The sequence below is a fragment of the Oncorhynchus gorbuscha genome, linkage group LG19, assembly GCF_021184085.1.
Source record: "Oncorhynchus gorbuscha isolate QuinsamMale2020 ecotype Even-year linkage group LG19, OgorEven_v1.0, whole genome shotgun sequence".
Lineage (NCBI taxonomy): Eukaryota > Metazoa > Chordata > Actinopteri > Salmoniformes > Salmonidae > Oncorhynchus > Oncorhynchus gorbuscha.
The window spans coordinates 18,228,681-18,248,689 of record NC_060191.1 but is presented as its reverse complement, the minus strand read 5'-3'; the positions used below and the strand labels follow the sequence as shown (position 1 = coordinate 18,248,689).

The 20,009-nt window shown below is 48.2% G+C and overlaps 1 protein-coding gene across 1 annotated transcript in view; it reads right to left on the bottom strand.

The window, feature by feature from the left end:
* LOC124006032 (neural-cadherin-like) overlaps positions 1–20,009 on the bottom strand; it is a 114,425-nt gene that overhangs the window by 28,301 nt on the left and 66,115 nt on the right. The window contains 4 exon segments of the mRNA XM_046315692.1: positions 8,931–9,074; positions 9,812–9,998; positions 10,152–10,279; positions 12,170–12,419. Of these exon segments, the coding sequence (XP_046171648.1) occupies positions 8,931–9,074; positions 9,812–9,998; positions 10,152–10,279; positions 12,170–12,419 (709 nt within the window).

Sequence of the window (20,009 nt, the reverse complement as noted above, 5' to 3'; positions counted from 1 at the left end):
TCACAGACACACACATACCCACACTCCCTGTCTGCCTGCGTCTGGCTCGGGCCCTGTTTACCAGCACGGAGGAGATTTTAGGAGACAAACACCATCTGTGTGAGACATGTCGGGCCTTCATTACGACATGTCATGCTCCGATCGGGAGTGTGTGTGGAGGGGGCTTAAGTGCGCTGCCCGTCAAAGCTTCTGAGCACGATCTGCCGTGAGACTCGCCAAGAGGGTGTGCGTGTGTTGAGTGAGTGAGTGAGTGAGTGAGTAAGTGTGTAAGTGTGTGTTGGGTGAGTGAGTAAGTGTGTGATTGTGTGTTGGGTGAGTGAGTAAGTGTGTGAGTGTGTGTTGGGTGAGTGAGTAAGTGTGTGAGTGTGTGTTGGGTGAGTGAGTAAGTGTGTGAGTGTGTGTTGGGTGGCGGGAAGTAGTTCCTGTACTTTTGCCTCCGGCCGCATCCCTAATGATCAGTCTGGCCATATGGTTAACCCCCCCCTCCCTTAAGTAAGACTGGTGAGGGGGGCAACTGTGCACATCAGGGGGGTGGAGAGGGGCTCAAGGGCTAAGTGGTTTCATCCTTAGCAAAGCAGGAGCTCCACTGAAGGCCCCAAAATTCTGATTAAGGTCACTAGCATATCCCCCCCTCCCACTCCAACCACTCCATGTATTGGACCCCATCCCCGACCCCAATCTGCTTACCATTAAGATAGACAACCTATATCTGTTTACTGACAAACCTTCAGCTCAACTCAACTCCAATGTCAACCTCAGAAGAAAAAAAATGGATCTTGTTAAAGCCCATCCAAAAGTTCTTCATTCGGCACATTTTCCACTTGGGATAGAAACCCGATCCTAAAAGGATGTCTGTCTGCAACAAAAGACGCTGAAACTAATCAGGGGCCCCTCTATTCCCCACAGATCTGTTCCCTAATTATTTCAATTCCCCAACTTCCACTGGGAGTGTAATGGGAAAATATTGGGATTTCATGGAAAAGTGCCCTTGATGTGCTTTGAAATGAAATACACAGGGGGATTGGAATTAGGAGAGTGTATATGGGCATCAGACTCAAAAGTAAGGATATTCTCATTTGAAACAGATCTCTCCATGTGTTTGTCTACTGGACTATCTCTGTTGAGGAGTAGCATCCACCGTATGGTGGAACAGTGGTGGCTGGTAAAGAGAGGTAGCAGAGAAACCAATGGAAGTACCTCAGCTGAAGATTGTAATGGGAGAGTTATGAGATGTGAATTGTCTTGTCACACCACTAGCACGATAAAGGTGTATTGTTGTATGGATATTTTGTGTGTGTGTGTGTAATCATTATAATGCTCAATGGTTTGTGGATGTTGACAGGTGGTGAGAGGCTCTAAGAGCAGGGGACCATATATAAACTGGAGGTCACTAATCCTATTACGGAAGCACACACACATGCACACCTGGACCAACGACAGTGGGTGTGTGTGTGTGTGTTGCGTGAGTGTGTGATGATGTGATGAGAGGGCGGATAGACATCAGGGCAGGCAAGCTTCACTGGTCAATGAACACTGAGGTGATTTCACATGAACTATTTCACTAAGCTGTGTGTGTATGTATCACAGGGCTGTGGAGTGTGACAGTCAACCACTGATCTATTGGAACACTGTCACCTCCAGCACCAACATGGGACACTGAACTTGTCATGCAGGTGAAAGAGGACCCAAAAGCGACTTAACAGAAACAGAGTTTATTCAAGTCCAAACAGAAAACGACAAATCCTGAATCCTTAACAGGAAATGTCCAAACAGGGAATAACAGAAATCCTCTAGTCTGTAGAGGGGAATAACAGGAGAAGCGGCCACAGACTGCAGGTCGCTTCGGGTAGGCGCAGGCCGTAGCTGACAGAGACACCTGCTCACACGCAGCATCTGATGAAGGCAAAAACACGACAGGACAGGGCGATACACAATCACAGCACGGTGAATTCTAAACAAGGAACCGACAGGACAGGAACGGAACACAAAGGAAGAAATAGGGACTCTAATCAGGGGAAAGGATCGGGAACAGGTGTGGGAAGACTAAATGATGATTAGGGGAATAGGAACAGCTGGGAGCAGGAACGGAACGATAGAGAGAAGAGAGAGCGAGAGAGTGAGAGAGGGAGGGGGAGAGAGAGGGATAGAAAGAGGGAAAGAACCTAATAAGACCAGCAGAGGGAAACGAATAGAATGGGGAGCACAGGGACAAGACATGATAATAAATGACAAACATGACAGTACCCCCCACTCACCGAGCGCCTCCTGGCGCACTCGAGGAGGAATCCTGGCGGCAACGGAGGAAATCATCGATGAGTGAACGGTCCAGCACGTCCCGAGACGGAACCCAACTCCTCTCCTCAGGACCGTAACCCTCCCAATCCACTAAGTATTGGTGACCCCGTCCCGAGAACGCATGTCCATGATCTTATGTACCTTGTAAATAGGTGCGCTCTCGACAAGGACAGGAGGGGGGAGGGAAGACGAACGGGGGTGCGAAGAAAGGGCTTAACACAGGAGACATGGAAGACAGGATGGACGCGACGAAGATGTCGCGGAAGAAGCAGTCGCACAGCGACAGGATTGACGACCTGGGAGACACGGAACGGACCAATGAACCGCGGAGTCAACTTACGAGAAGCTGTCGTAAGAGGAAGGTTGCGAGTGGAAAGCCACACTCTCTGGCCGCAACAATACCTTGGACTCTTAATCCTGCGTTTATTGGCGGCTCTCACCGTCTGTGCCCTGTAACGGCAAAGTGCAGACCTCACCCTCCTCCAGGTGCGCTCACAACGTTGGACAAACGCTTGAGCGGAGGGAACGCTGGACTCGGCAAGCTGGGATGAGAACAGAGGAGGCTGGTAACCCAGACTACTCTGAAACGGAGATAACCCGGTAGCAGACGAAGGAAGCGAATTGTGAGCGTATTCTGCCCAGGGGAGCTGTTCTGCCCAAGACGCAGGGTTTCTGAAAGAAAGGCTGCGTAGTATGCGACCAATCGTCTGATTGGCCCTCTCTGCTTGACCGTTAGACTGGGGATGAAACCCGGAAGAGAGACTGACGGACGCACCAATCAAACGACAGAACTCCCTCCAAAACTGTGACGTGAATTGCGGGCCTCTGTCTGAAACGGCGTCTAACGGGAGGCCATGAATTCTGAATACATTCTCAATAATGATTTGTGCCGTCTCCTTAGCGGAAGGAAGTTTAGCGAGGGGAATGAAATGTGCCGCCTTAGAGAACCTATCGACAACCGTAAGAATCACAGTCTTCCCCGCAGACAAAGGCAGACCGGTAATGAAGTCTAAGGCGATGTGAGACCATGGTCGAGAAGGAATGGGGAGCGGTCTGAGACGACCGGCAGGAGGAGAGTTACCCGACTTAGTCTGCGCGCAGTCCGAACAAGCAGCCACGAAACGGCGCGTGTCACGCTCCTGAGTCGGCCACCAAAAGCGCTGGCGAATAGACGCAAGAGTGCCTCGAACACCGGGATGACCAGCTAACTTGGCAGAGTGAGCCCACTGAAGAACAGCCAGACGAGTGGAAACAGGAACGAAAAGGAGGTTACTAGGACAAGCGCGCGGCGACGCAGTGTGCGTGAGTGCTTGCTTAACCTGTCTTTCAATTCCCCAGACTGTTAACCCGACAACACGCCCATAAGGAAGAATCCCCTCGGGATCAGTAGAAGCCACAGAAGAACTAAACAGACGGGATAAGGCATCAGGCTTGGTGTTCTTGCTACCCGGACGGTAAGAAATCACAAACTCGAAACGAGCGAAAAACAACGCCCAACGAGCTTGACGGGCATTAAGTCGTTTGGCAGAACGGATGTACTCAAGGTTCTTATGGTCTGTCCAAACGACAAAAGGAACGGTCGCCCCCTCCAACCACTGTCGCCATTCGCCTAGGGCTAAGCGGATGGCGAGCAGTTCACGGTTACCCACATCATAGTTGCGCTCAGATGGCGACAGGCGATGAGAAAAATAAGCGCAAGGATGAACCTTATCGTCAGACTGGAAGCGCTGGGATAGAATGGCTCCCACGCCTACCTCTGAAGCGTCAACCTCGACAATGAATTGTCTAGTGACGTCAGGAGTAACGAGGATAGGAGCGGACGTAAAACGTTCTTTTAGAAGATCAAAAGCTCCCTGGGCGGAACCGGACCACTTAAAACACGTCTTGACAGAAGTAAGAGCTGTGAGAGGGGCAGCAACTTGACCGAAATTACGAATGAAACGCCGATAGAAATTAGCGAAACCTAAAAAGCGCTGCAACTCGACACGTGACCTTGGAACGGGCCAATCACTGACAGCTTGGACCTTAGCGGAATCCATCTGAATGCCTTCAGCGGAAATAACGGAACCGAGAAAAGTAACGGAGGAGACATGAAAAGAGCACTTCTCAGCCTTTACGTAGAGACAATTCTCTAAAAGGCGCTGTAGAACACGTCGAACGTGCTGAACATGAATCTCGAGTGACGGAGAAAAAATCAGGATATCGTCAAGATAGACAAAAACAAAGATGTTCAGCATGTCTCTCAGAACATCATTAACTAATGCCTGAAAAACAGCTGGCGCATTGGCGAGACCGAACGGCAGAACCCGGTACTCAAAATGCCCTAACGGAGTGTTAAACGCCGTTTTCCACTCGTCCCCCTCTCTGATGCGCACGAGATGGTAAGCGTTACGAAGGTCCAACTTAGTAAAGCACCTGGCTCCCTGCAGAATCTCGAAGGCTGATGACATAAGGGGAAGCGGATAACGATTCTTAACCGTTATGTCATTCAGCCCTCGATAATCCACGCAGGGGCGCAGAGTACCGTCCTTCTTCTTAACAAAAAGAACCCCGCCCCGGCCGGAGAGGAAGAAGGCACTATGGTACCGGCGTCAAGAGACACAGACAAATAATCCTCGAGAGCCTTACGTTCGGGAGCCGACAGAGAGTATAGTCTACCCCGAGGAGGAGTGGTCCCCGGGAGGAGATCAATACTACAATCATACGACCGGTGAGGAGGAAGGGAGTTGGCTCGGGACCGACTGAAGACCGTGCGCAGATCATGATATTCCTCCGGCACTCCTGTCAAATCGCCAGGTTCCTCCTGAGAAGTAGGGACAGAAGAAACGGGAGGGATGGCAGACATTAAACACTTCACATGACAAGAAACGTTCCAGGATAGGATAGAATTACTAGACCAATTAATAGAAGGATTATGACATACTAGCCAGGGATGACCCAAAACAACAGGTGTAAACGGTGAACGGAAAATCAAAAAAGAAATAGTCTCACTGTGGTTACCAGATACTGTGAGGGTTAAAGGTAGTGTCTCAAATCTGATACTGGGAAGATGACTACCATCTAAGGCGAACATGGGCGTAGGCTTCTCTAACTCTCTGAAAGGAATGTCATGTTTCCTAACCCATGCTTCGTCCATGAAACAACCCTCAGCCCCAGAGTCTATCAAGGCACTACATGTAGCACCCGAACCGGTCCAGCGTAGATGGACCGACAAAGTAGTACAGGATTTTGATGGAGAGACTTGAGTAGTTGCGCTCACCTGTAGCCCTCCGCTTACAGATGAGCTCTGGCTTTTACTGGACATGAATTAACAAAATGTCCAGCAACTCCGCAATAGAGGCACAGGCGGTTGGTGATCCTCCGTTCCCTCTCCTTAGTCGAGATGCGAATCCCTCCCAGCTGCATGGGCTCAGTCTCTGAGCCAGAGGAGGGAGATGGTTGCGATGCGGAGCAGGGAAACACCGTTGCTGCGAGCTCTCTTCCACGAGCCCGGTGACGAAGATCTACCTGTCGTTCTATGCGGATGGCGAGAGCAATCAAAGAGTCCACATCTGAAGGAACCTCCCGGGAGAGAATCTCATCCTTAACCACTGCGTGGAGTCCCTCCAGAAAACGAGCGAGCAGCGCCGGCTCGTTCCACTCACTAGAGGCAGCAAGAGTGCGAAACTCAATAGAATAATCCGTTATGGACCGTTCACCTTGGCATAAGGAAGCCAGGGCCCTAGAAGCCTCCCTACCAAAAACTGAACGGTCAAAAACCCGAATCATCTCCTCTTTAAAGTTCTGGAACTTGTTAGAGCAATCAGCCCTTGCCTCCCAGATAGCTGTGCCCCATTCTCGAGCCCGGCCAGTAAGGAGTGAAATGACGTAAGCAACCCGAGCTCTCTCTCTAGAGTATGTGTTGGGTTGGAGAGAGAACACAATCTCACACTGCGTGAGAAAGGAGCGGCACTCAGTGGGCTGCCCGGAGTAGCAAGGTGGGTTATTAACCCTAGGTTCTGGAGGCTCGGCAGGCCAGGAAGTAACAGGTGGCACGAGACGTAGACTCTGGAACTGTCCAGAGAGGTCGGAAACCTGAGCGGCCAGGTTCTCCACGGCATGGCGAGCAGCAGACAATTCCTGCTCGTGTCTGCCGAGCATGGCTCCTTGGATCTCGACGGCAGTGTAACGAGCGTCTGAAGTCGCTGGGTCCATTCCTTGGTCGGTTCCTTCTGTCATGCAGGTGAAAGAGGACCCAAAAGCGACTTAACAGAAACAGAGTTTATTCAAGTCCAAACAGAAAACGACAAATCCTGAATCCTTAACAGGAAATGTCCAAACAGGGAATAACAGAAATCCTCTAGTCTGTAGAGGGGAATAACAGGAGAAGCGGCCACAGACTGCAGGTCGCCGGGTAGGCGCAGGCCGTAGCTGACAGAGACACCTGCTCACACGCAGCATCTGATGAAGGCAAAAACACGACAGGACAGGGCGATACACAATCACAGCACGGTGAATTCTAAACAAGGAACCGACAGGACAGGAACGGAACACAAAGGAAGAAATAGGGACTCTAATCAGGGGAAAGGATCGGGAACAGGTGTGGGAAGACTAAATGATGATTAGGGGAATAGGAACAGCTGGGAGCAGGAACGGAACGATAGAGAGAAGAGAGAGCGAGAGAGTGAGAGAGGGAGGGGGAGAGAGAGGGATAGAAAGAGGGAAAGAACCTAATAAGACCAGCAGAGGGAAACGAATAGAATGGGGAGCACAGGGACAAGACATGATAATAAATGACAAACATGACAGAACTGACTTACTCGACCCCGGAAAATGGGACAATAGCACAAGAAAAGAAAACAGAGGGGAGGAAAGGGAAAGACAGAATAATGAGGTGGAGGTAGAGGTAGAGGTAGAGGTAGAGGTAGAGGTAGAGGTAGAGAGAGAGAGAGAGAGAGAGAGAGAGAGAGAGAGAGAGAGAGAGAGAGAGAGAGAGAGAAGAGAAAGCAGTGGAAAGACCAGAGATGAGCCAGGAAAGCTGCAAGAGAGGGAAGGAGAGGAGAGACACAAAATGAGCCGATCTGAAATATAAGAAATGAGACGAGAGGATCTGAGATGAAACACCACGATATGAGAGACTAGACTACACAGGCAGACATCAACCCTACTTCCACCACCACAAGCATAGCCAGGAGTGGCTGAGCTCAAACCTCCCCTCAAGACCTGCCTGCTCAGCAAGGCTAGCGCTTAGCCAGGGATCGTGTCATGTTTTACAGCTAATCTCCCCGCTAATACAGATCATCTCCCTGTTGGACACCTGCGTGGGAGGCCGGGGGGAAACAAAATGGCCCCCACGGCAGTTTATTCCACTCACTCCTGTCTCTCCGTTGCGAGAGACGTTTTCCCTAATTACCAGAGGGACACATTGTTGAGATGGCGAATTGGGGTAAAGTCTACAGAGCGGTGGCGGGCTAAGCCGGAGCATTTGGGAGGGAATTATAGTTGTTGTTTGCGGTAAGTTTTGTATCTTAGCACTTCTTAATTCTGCTTCAGTGTCTTTTTGGGCTGTATACTTTTACAAATCCGCCAAGGGATCAGGCTAGGGGTGTCTGAAGAGGGATAAAAAGCAGAGCCAAGACAGTTGCTAATTCAACTGAACACTGGAAAGGAAAAACAAAAACAAACCCTAAATTCAAGATGGTGGCCCCACTTCTCATCTTAGTCATTTACTAACTCTTTAAATGTAATGTAGCAGCCCATTAAATCAGATGTCATTTCAACACCTTCGTTAGCAGCATGGAAGGTGACATTTCCACCAAAACAACGATCGACATCTACTCCCACAAAGGACTTACCGTTGTCATTAAGACGGCACACTGTTTTTCTTATTTATTAATTTTCAGAGGAGGAGAGACGAGGGACAAACAAAAACAAAGAGACAAACATCAAATGACTACCTCGGGGGGCCGCATCCATACCTCCCACATTCACCACAGAGATTTGCTAACACGCTCTGACAGAAAATGAGAGGAATAGAGAGAGAGTGACAGAGTGGGAGTCAGAGACGGAGAGAGAAAGACAGAGAGTATTCTTTACGTAAATATACCTCCTATACTTTTCTTAATCTCTGTGGAGCCTGTCAAAGCATCAACAGAACATTCAACTTGATATGGACAGGAATTCATAAGCAGAGAGGGACGTGACAGGGGGAGAGTGTGTGATTCCATTACAGTCGAGAGACAGAGTTGAACAGACAAGTAGGAAAAGCGACACCAGGATCAACACACACTGTACCACTAGAGCCCAAGTCCTCTATGGGTATCAGGCACTTCAACAAAGACATTATGACTACTGGACCCAGAGGACTGACATTGTGCTTACATTCAATTCTCAATTGTTATGTTCGGGTGTCTTCAGACTTGTATCTGCCAAGGCCTTTGTAAAGATGAAAGATAATCTTCCTTGGGAGTAAACACTAGGATGACAAACAGTGCTGTCCAAATAATGTTAGGATTACGTCCCGGGAAACTAGCACCAATAACTTTACTTATTAACTTATCATTGTGAACGTTGTTTTTTTCAACAACAAAAAAGTCTAAACCCAGGTTGACTGATTGAACCCTCCCCACCCTGAGACCAAGCCCAATGTGCCTCACCTTCATCTTCATCATTGGCCGTCACGGTGATGAGGACGAAGCCCACCTCCTTGTCTTCCTCCACGCTCACCTCGTACACCGATTGGGCGAAGGCCGGAGCGTTGTCGTTGACGTCTGTCACAAGGATCCGTACGTAGGCCGTGTCTGTGTGAACCAATGAGAGGGATCTTTACTAACAACCAATCCAAACTGAAGCATGGACCTAGAGAGCAACACTAATGTATAGTACTCTGACATCAAATTATATTGGCTTGGTCTATGTGGACCAAAGACATTAAAAAGAGAGTACATTACTCTAAGTATTCCAGCTGGCAAGAGAAAACAGAAGCAGTAACCATCTAACCTCACAGAACACAGCAGTGTAATACCAACAGGGGCAAAAGGGAGAATAATGTGCATTAGCTAGTCATTTCCATATGAACTCTAGCGGGACCTTGATGGCTGGAACAAACAGCGTGTTGGTGGGATGATTGTAGCATCACTATTCTTTTGCTGTACCTCTGTGTGCGAGTCATTATTGACCCAAAACCCCGATTAGCCATTAGCTCGTTCCATTAGCGCATCGCTAACAACGTCTTAATGAATGAAGTTCATGCTCTAATAACAGGGATTGAGCCAGCTGGTGTGTGTGTGTTTGTGTGTGTTTCTGTGTGTGTTCCTGTTACTGCCTGGTTAGAAAACGACTGATGTGTTATTGGCTGGTTAGGTAAAGGGGGGGTTGATGGAGGATAGGGTGGGTAAGTGGACAGAGCTACCTATTATGAGAGAGTATGATACTCAGAGATTCCCTGTCTGGACAGGTGTGCCTGTGTATGGACTGCGTATGTGTATGTGTATGCGTACTGTGTATGCATAGGAGTGTAGCTATGTGAGATACCCACCAGTGTTGGGCTGGCCCTGCTGTCCAGGCCTGGCTGACTCGGAGCTGTCCTGAGACTGGACCTCTATGAGGTAGGAACCTTTCTGCTCACGGTCAAACGAGGCCCGGGTGTGTATGACCCCAGTGTAGGAGTTAATACTGAAGTACTGAGAGTCTCCACTGTCATCCTTCAAGATCACATAGTTTATCTGTAGACAAAGATCGAAACGTTAATGCAAAATCAGGACAAAATTACATACAATCTTGTGTTTCTGTTGAATTATTCTAATTTGAAATGGTAAGAAAATCAAGTGATTGTGGGAAATGTAGTCATTCGCAATAGAGTCTGCAGGGGTCCTCACCATTCCATGGAGGCCTGAATCGAGGTCCGTAGCAGAAACCTGCACCACCGATGTTCCGATCTCTGCCCCCTCTGGAACGGTAGCCTCGTAGGTGGAGGACAGGAAGAAGGGAACGTTGTCGTTTACATCTGGAGAGGGGAGAGACAGGTCAGAGGTCAGGGTCAGGGAGGTGATACAGGCCTTCTATTAAGAGCCTGCTAACAGAGGTCCTACCACACCTATTGTTTTGCCCTCAACAATGCTAATGCTAAGTAGACAAACCCAACTCTTAGGTCACTGTCTCTCCAGGTTTTAAGACTACTCTCTAGATATACATGAGATTAGGAACATTTGTGATTTCCCTAAACGCCCCCAAAATACAATTATTGACAAAGTCAGACAAGAATACCCTCTTTTCTTCACGCTATTAGAAGTAGATATTTGTGTTCCCGCCTCCTTCCCTGGCGCATGTGGTATGAGTCATCGCTACATAATCAGTCATTTTAGCCGCTAGTGTTCTCTGTCGCTAGCTGATTACACCGTCCTCCAACAGGCTTCCAGGGACTACATCTACCCTGTCATTACCTTTCAATCTCCTCTCTTCCTCCTCTCAGCCTCCCGCCTTCATTAACTGAGCTGGAGATTCAAGTATTTATGTTGTGTTGGAAAGCCCTTCACTGTTCCCTACTGCTCAAGCCTGCTTGCTGTCTTCTCTCTCTCTTTTCCTCATAAAACTCACTTCTAGCAAGGTCATGACCCAAGATGAAAATGTGTGGCCAAGGTATTGTACATATAATATAATCCATTTAGCAGACACTTCTATCCAAGGCAACTTGCAGTCATGAGTGCATACATTTTACAGGCCCCAGGAATTGAACCCACGACCCTGGTAGTACAAGCACCACACTCTATCAACTGAGCTACAGATGACCACAGTTGTCTCCATACGTTGCATGTCTCAGGAGTAAATGTATCCAGTGTTCACACTAGTATACACTGTTAAAATCTAAGAGTGTACACTATACACACTGTTCAAATCTAAGAGTGTACACTATACACACTGTTCAAATCTAAGAGTGTACACTATACACACTGTTCAAATCTAAGAGTGTACACTATACACACCGTTCAAATCTAAGAGTGTACACTATACACACTGTTCAAATCTAAGAGTGTACACTATACACACTGTTAAAATCTAAGAGTGTACACTATACACACTGTTCAAATCTAAGAGTGTACACTATACACACTGTTCAAATCTAAGAGTGTACACTATACACACTGTTCAAATCTAAGAGTGTACACTATACACACTGTTCAAATCTAAGAGTGTACACTATACACACTGTTCAAATCTAAGAGTGTACACTATACACACTGTTCAAATCTAAGAGTGTACACTATACACACTGTTCAAATCTAAGAGTGTACACTATACACACTGTTCAAATCTAAGAGTGTACACTATACACACTGTTCAAATCTAAGTGTGTACACTATACACACTGTTCAAATCTAAGAGTGTACACTATACACACCGTTCAAATCTAAGAGTGTACACTATACACACCGTTCAAATCTAAGAGTGTACACTATACACACTGTTAAAATCTAAGAGTGTACACTATACACACTGTTAAAATCTAAGAGTGTACACTATACACACTGTTAAAATCTAAGAGTGTACACTATACACACTGTTCAAATCTAAGAGTGTACACTATACACACTGTTCAAATCTAAGAGTGTACACTATACACACCGTTCAAATCTAAGAGTGTACACTATACACACCGTTCAAATCTAAGAGTGTACACTATACACACTGTTCAAATCTAAGAGTGTACACTATACACACTGTTCAGATCTAAGAGTGTACACTATACACACTGTTCAAATCTAAGAGTGTACACTATACACACTGTTCAAATCTAAGAGTGTACACTATACACACTGTTCAAATCTAAGAGTGTACACTATACACACTGTTCAAATCTAAGAGTGTACACTATACACACTGTTAAAATGCCTCCTACCTGTAACATTGACGTAGACGGTAGTAAAAGAGGCCAGTGGAACAGCAGCTACGTTCTGCACTCTGACCCTTAGTGTGAAGAAGTGCGTGGTCTCATAGTCCAGAGGTTCAGCAACCAGTATGGTGGCAGAGCCATCAGCCCTGTTGGGTTTGATGTAGAAACGGACAGGCATGTTGGTCTCCGGCACCTGACCCTCTTCAAGGTTATAGGTCACTCTAGAGTCACCCAGCGGCGAGGTGGCCTTGATAGTCTGGAGGAGAGGAAGCAGGATATGACATCATTACTGAAAGGATAGGGAGGTGGATATATATGCAAGTGTATATGAATGTCTGAACAGAGTGAATGAGTGTGTGTGTGTTCATATGAATGTCTGAACAGAGTGAATGAGTGTGTGTGTGTTCATATGAAGGACTTAACAGAGTGAGTTCTTTTGTCTGTGCAGGTTCATTTGAGTACCACTGTGTGTTCCTGAAGTACAACACAGAAAACTAGGAGGAACTTGCTTGGGCATGCTGTAATGTCCCATAGATTTGAATTACTGAAAAAGAGCCAATGAATAACAAAAGGAGTTGGCTTTGGCCAAAGCTCCCTAAAGATAATTTGCATTATTAGTGAGCGGACCCATTTAAAATCAGCACAAACATCTCCCTACTGCTGAATACACTTCAGGAATACATTAGAGACGCAAGTCTAATCCATCAAAGTTCCTATTGAACTGATATTGCAATTTTATGGAGACACTTTCCACTGGAAAATCAGCTCCAGACTATCCGGTTCTAAATGAAGGCTGCAGGGTTTTCACAACGCTCCCACTCTCTCTTTTCCAGGAACCGTGGCAGAGAAAACCAAAGTGACAGGAAATGATACGGGGAAGTATATCGCTGCCGCGCATACCTGGGTACAGAGGGAGCCCATCAATGGGATTTCACAGACATTGTGTCACACTAATTGATGCCCCCCCCCCTTCCTGTTTATACCAGTATGGAGGTCAGGTGTGAGAATGTTTTCTTTCCATCTCTGTATGAAACATATGGGGCGGTTGCATGGACGTCATCCTACACTCACAGGGACAACAGGCAGGATTCTCATTGTTCTAAGGACTCCATTATGGGTCACAGCTGCACGCTGTCTGGCACCAAATCATTTGTTACTTCAAGCGTTCCTCCAAACGAACTCCATAAATGAGAGCATTTATTAAATAGATGACACTATGAAGTAAGCACACCATTTCAAGGATAGTATGTTTAAGTGTGTTCAAGAATTCATAGTTGTAGCTCTTGTCCAAACATGTCAAAATAATGGTGTAAACCATCTATGGGCAAAGATACTAGCGAACCATGAGAAAGTTTTAAGAGGGGTGTTATTTGGGAATCTACTGTATGTGCCTGACTGTGAATGTGTGTGTGAGCAGGTGAATGTGTGTGTTGGTGTGCGTGTGCTCATGTGCAGTGCCCTACAGCAAAAGGGTCGGACCTATAAAAGCAGGAAGCAGGTGGAGCTTTTAAGACCCATGTTCTCTTTGCCACTTGTCCTGCCACAATTGTCATGTTTTGTCATTAATTATCATGTCTTGTCCCTGTGCTTCCCCTTCTATTCGTTTCCCTCTGCTGGTCTTATTAGGTTCTTTCCCTCTTTCTATCCCTCTCTCTCCCCCTCCCTCTCTCACTCTCTCGCTCTCTCTTCTCTCTATCGTTCCGTTCCTGCTCCCAGCTGTTCCCATTCCCCTAATCAATCATTTAGTCTTCCCACACCTGTTCCCGATCCTTTTCCCTGATTAGAGTCCCTATTTCTCTCCTTGTTTTCCGTTCCTGCCCTGTCGGATCCTTGTCTAATATTCACCGTGCTGTGTCTATGTATTGCCCTGTCGTGTCGTGTTTCCCTCAGATGCTGCGTGGTGAGCAGGTGTCTGAGTCTGCTAGGTTCAAGTGCCTTCCCGAGGCAACCTGCAGTTCTTGATCAAGTCTCCAGTCTGTTCTCGTCTTTACGAGTAGTATTATGCCTTTTGTTTTGTTAAGTATCTTTACTGGATTAAAAACTCTGTTTTCGCCAAGTCGCTTTTGGGTCCTCATTCACCAGCATAACAGAAGGATCCGACCAAGGAATGGACCCAGCGACTACAGATGCTCGTAACACTGCCGTCGAGATCCAAGGAGCCATGCTCGGCAGACACGAGCAGGAATTGTCTGCTGCTCGCCATGCCGTGGAGAACCTGGCCGCTCAGGTTTCCGACCTCTCTGGACAGTTCCAGAGTCTTCGTCTCGTGCCACCTGTTACTTCCTGGCCTGCCGAGCCTCCGGAACCTAGGGTTAATAACCCACCTTGCTACTCCGGGCAGCCCACGGAGTGCCGCTCCTTTCTCACCCAGTGTGATATTGTGTTCTCTCTCCAACCCAACACATACTCTAGCGAGAGAGCTCGGGTTGCTTACGTCATTTCACTCCTTACTGGCCGGGCTCGAGAGTGGGGCACAGCTATCTGGGAGGCAAGGGCTGATTGTTCTAACAATTACCAGAACTTTAAAGAGGAGATGATTCGGGTTTTTGACCGTTCAGTTTTTGGTGGGGAGGCTTCTAGGGCCCTGGCTTCCCTATGCCAAGGTGATCGATCCATAACGGATTACTCTATAGAGTTTCGCACTCTTGCTGCCTCTAGTGACTGGAACGAGCCGGCGCTGCTCGCTCGTTTTTTGGAGGGACTCCACGCTGTGGTCAAAGATGAGATTCTCTCTCGGGAGGTTCCTTCCAGTGTGGACTCTTTGATTGCTCTCGCTATCCGCATAGAACGACGGGTAGATCTTCGTCACCAAGCTCGTGGAAGAGAGCTCGCGTCAACAGTGTTTCCCTGCTCCGCATCGCAACCATCTCCCTCCTCTGGCTCAGAGACTGAGCCCATGCAGCTGGGAGGTATTCGCATCTCGACTAAGGAGAGGGAACGGAGGATCACCAACCGCCTGTGCCTCTATTGCGGATTTGATGGACATTTTGTCAATTCATGTCCAGTAAAAGGCCAGAGCTCATCAGTAAGCGGAGGGTTACTGGTGAGCGCTACTACTCAGGTCTCTTCATCTAGATTCTAGATCCTGTACTACTATGTCGGTCCATCTACGCTGGACCGGTTCGGGTGCTACATGCAGTGCCTTGATTGACTCTGGGGCTGAGGGTTGTTTCATGGACGAAGCATGGGCTCGGAAACATGACATTCCTTTCAGACAGTTAGACAAGCCTACGCCCATGTTTGCCTTAGATGGTAGTCATCTTCCCAGTATCAGATTTGAGACACTACCTTTAACTCTCACAGTATCTGGTAACCACAGTGAGACTATTTCTTTTTTGATTTTTCGTTCACCTTTTACACCTGTTGTTTTGGGTCATCCCTGGCTAGTATGTCATAATCCTTCTATTAATTGGTCTAGTAATTCTATCCTATCCTGGAACGTTTCTTGTCATGTGAAGTGTTTAATGTCTGCCATCCCTCCCATTTCTTCTGTCCCCACTTCTCAGGAGGAACCTGGCGATTTGACAGGAGTGCCGGAGGAATATCATGATCTGCGCACGGTCTTCAGTCGGTCCCGAGCCAACTCCCTTCCTCCTCACCGGTCGTATGATTGTAGTATTGATCTCCTTCCGGGGACCACTCCTCCTCGGGGTAGACTATACTCTCTGTCGGCTCCCGAACGTAAGGCTCTCGAGGATTATTTATCTGTGTCTCTTGACGCCGGTACCATAGTGCCTTCTTCCTCTCCGGCCGGGGCGGGGTTCTTTTTGTTAAAAAGAAGGACGGTACTCTGCGCCCCTGCGTGGATTATCGAGGGCTGAATGACATAACGGTTAAGAATCGTTATCCGCTTCCCCTTATGTCATCAGCCTTCGAGATTCTGCAGGGAGCCAGGTGCTTTACTAAGTTGGACCTTCGTAACGCTTACCATCTCGTGCGCATCAGAGAGGGGGACGAGTGGAAAACGGCGTTTAACACTCCGTTAGGGCATTTTGAGTACCGGGTTCTGCCGTTTGGTCTCGCCAATGCGCCAGCTGTTTTTCAGGCATTAGTTAATGATGTTCTGAGAGACATGCTGAACATCTTTGTTTTTGTCTATCTTGACGATATCCTGATTTTTTCACCGTCACTCGAGATTCATGTTCAGCACGTTCGACGTGTTCTACAGCGCCTTTTAGAGAATTGTCTCTACGTAAAGGCTGAGAAGTGCTCTTTTCATGTCTCCTCCGTTACTTTTCTCGGTTCCGTTATTTCCGCTGAAGGCATTCAGATGGATTCCGCTAAGGTCCAAGCTGTCAGTGATTGGCCCGTTCCAAGGTCACGTGTCGAGTTGCAGCGCTTTTTAGGTTTCGCTAATTTCTATCGGCGTTTCATTCGTAATTTCGGTCAAGTTGCTGCCCCTCTCACAGCTCTTACTTCTGTCAAGACGTGTTTTAAGTGGTCCGGTTCCGCCCAGGGAGCTTTTGATCTTCTAAAAGAACGTTTTACGTCCGCTCCTATCCTCGTTACTCCTGACGTCACTAGACAATTCATTGTCGAGGTTGACGCTTCAGAGGTAGGCGTGGGAGCCATTCTATCCCAGCGCTTCCAGTCTGACGATAAGGTTCATCCTTGCGCTTATTTTTCTCATCGCCTGTCACCATCTGAGCGCAACTATGATGTGGGTAACCGTGAACTGCTCGCCATCCGCTTAGCCCTAGGCGAATGGCGACAGTGGTTGGAGGGGCGACCGTTCCTTTTGTCGTTTGGACAGACCATAAGAACCTTGAGTACATCCGTTCTGCCAAACGACTTAATGCCCGTCAAGCTCGTTGGGCGTTGTTTTTCGCTCGTTTCGAGTTTGTGATTTCTTACCGTCCGGGTAGCAAGAACACCAAGCCTGATGCCTTATCCCGTCTGTTTAGTTCTTCTGTGGCTTCTACTGATCCCGAGGGGATTCTTCCTTATGGGCGTGTTGTCGGGTTAACAGTCTGGGGAATTGAAAGACAGGTTAAGCAAGCACTCACGCACACTGCGTCGCCGCGCGCTTGTCCTAGTAACCTCCTTTTCGTTCCTGTTTCCACTCGTCTGGCTGTTCTTCAGTGGGCTCACTCTGCCAAGTTAGCTGGTCATCCCGGTGTTCGAGGCACTCTTGCGTCTATTCGCCAGCGCTTTTGGTGGCCGACTCAGGAGCGTGACATGCGCCGTTTCGTGGCTGCTTGTTCGGACTGCGCGCAGACTAAGTCGGGTAACTCTCCTCCTGCCGGTCGTCTCAGACCGCTCCCCATTCCTTCTCGACCATGGTCTCACATCGCCCTAGACTTCATTACCGGTCTGCCTTTGTCTGCGGGGAAGACTGTGATTCTTACGGTTGTCGATAGGTTCTCTAAGGCGGCACATTTCATTCCCCTCGCTAAACTTCCTTCCGCTAAGGAGACGGCACAAATCATCATCGAGAATGTGTTCAGAATTCATGGCCTCCCGTTAGACGCCGTTTCAGACAGAGGCCCGCAATTCACGTCACAGTTTTGGAGGGAGTTCTGTCGTTTGATTGGTGCGTCCGTCAGTCTCTCTTCCGGGTTTCATCCCCAGTCTAACGGTCAAGCAGAGAGGGCCAATCAGACGATTGGTCGCATACTACGCAGCCTTTCTTTCAGAAACCCTGCGTCTTGGGCAGAACAGCTCCCCTGGGCAGAATACGCTCACAACTCGCTTCCTTCGTCTGCTACCGGGTTATCTCCGTTTCAGAGTAGTCTGGGTTACCAGCCTCCTCTGTTCTCATCCCAGCTTGCCGAGTCCAGCGTTCCCTCCGCTCAAGCGTTTGTCCAACGTTGTGAGCGCACCTGGAGGAGGGTGAGGTCTGCACTTTGCCGTTACAGGGCACAGACTGTGAGAGCCGCCAATAAACGCAGGATTAAGAGTCCAAGGTATTGTTGCGGTCAGAGAGTGTGGCTTTCCACTCGCAACCTTCCTCTTACGACAGCTTCTCGTAAGTTGACTCCGCGGTTCATTGGTCCGTTCCGTGTCTCCCAGGTCGTCAATCCTGTCGCTGTGCGACTGCTTCTTCCGCGACATCTTCGTCGCGTCCATCCTGTCTTCCATGTCTCCTGTGTCAAGCCCTTTCTTCGCACCCCGTTCGTCTTCCCTCCCCCCTCCCGTCCTTGTCGAGAGCGCACCTATTTACAAGGTACGTAAGATCATGGACATGCGTTCTCGGGACGGGGTCACCAATACTTAGTGGATTGGGAGGGTTACGGTCCTGAGGAGAGGAGTTGGGTTCCGTCTCGGGACGTGCTGGACCGTTCACTTATTGATGATTTCCTCCGTTGCCGCCAGGGTTCCTCCTCGAGTGCGCCAGGAGGCGCTCGGTGAGTGGGGGGGTACTGTCATGTTTTGTCATTAATTATCATGTCTTGTCCCTGTGCTTCCCCTTCTATTCGTTTCCCTCTGCTGGTCTTATTAGGTTCTTTCCCTCTTTCTATCCCTCTCTCTCCCCCTCCCTCTCTCACTCTCTCGCTCTCTCTTCTCTCTATCGTTCCGTTCCTGCTCCCAGCTGTTCCCATTCCCCTAATCAATCATTTAGTCTTCCCACACCTGTTCCCGATCCTTTTCCCTGATTAGAGTCCCTATTTCTCTCCTTGTTTTCCGTTCCTGCCCTGTCGGATCCTTGTCTAATATTCACCGTGCTGTGTCTATGTATTGCCCTGTCGTGTCGTGTTTCCCTCAGATGCTGCGTGGTGAGCAGGTGTCTGAGTCTGCTAGGTTCAAGTGCCTTCCCGAGGCAACCTGCAGTTCTTGATCAAGTCTCCAGTCTGTTCTCGTCTTTACGAGTAGTATTATGCCTTTTGTTTTGTTAAGTATCTTTACTGGATTAAAAACTCTGTTTTCGCCAAGTCGCTTTTGGGTCCTCATTCACCAGCATAACAACAATGATGCTGTGTGTGTATGTACGTGTGTGTGTGTGTATATGTGTGTGTATGTGTCTGTGTGTGTATGTATCTGTGTGTGTGCACTTGAGTGCGGTGTGTGTGTATGCGTGTGTATGCGTGTGTGTGTGTGTGTATATGTATGTATCTGTGTGTGTGCACTTGAGTGCGGTGTGCGTGTGTGCGTGTGTGTGCAGTACACTAGAGCTTTTAAGGCCGATGTTGTCCTTTCCCTGCCACACAGCCACAGAGTCACAACCTTGACAGGGAAGGATTACATTAACCATGGCCGAGTGAACCTCACTTCACCACTCATTCTGCTTCGATCCAGCAGAGGTCACACACACACACACACACACACACACACACACACACACACACACACACACACACACACACACACACACACACACACACACACACACACACACACACACACACACACACACACACACACACACACACACACACACACACACACACACACACACACAAACTCTTCAAATTCACCATATCTACACTACTGGAGATTCTGAGATTCTTCAAACGTCCAGTATTCTGACATGGCTGTCTACATTTGCAAATCGTCCATTTCGGATGCATAAGAGTGAAAGATTACAGCGGAGAGTGGAATGGTAGCCTTTAAGTCCAAGTCTGGCAAACAAAGGCATTCAATCTTCTCATTAACTGACTGGAGTGTAACCAGGCACTGTTCTTGGACTCCAAACAACAATGGAAAATTTGAAAATCAAAATGGCACCGGATAGATTTTAAATTTTTGCGTGATTATCTGGACATGCAAGACTGAGCCACTGTCTGAGTGAGTCACTGTCTGAAAAAACTATCCTGGAAGTCAGGTTGAACACTAACAGCACAACAAAAACAAAATCATATTTCTATCTGTTGAGCAACACCAAAACCCATTCTTACCCATGATGAAA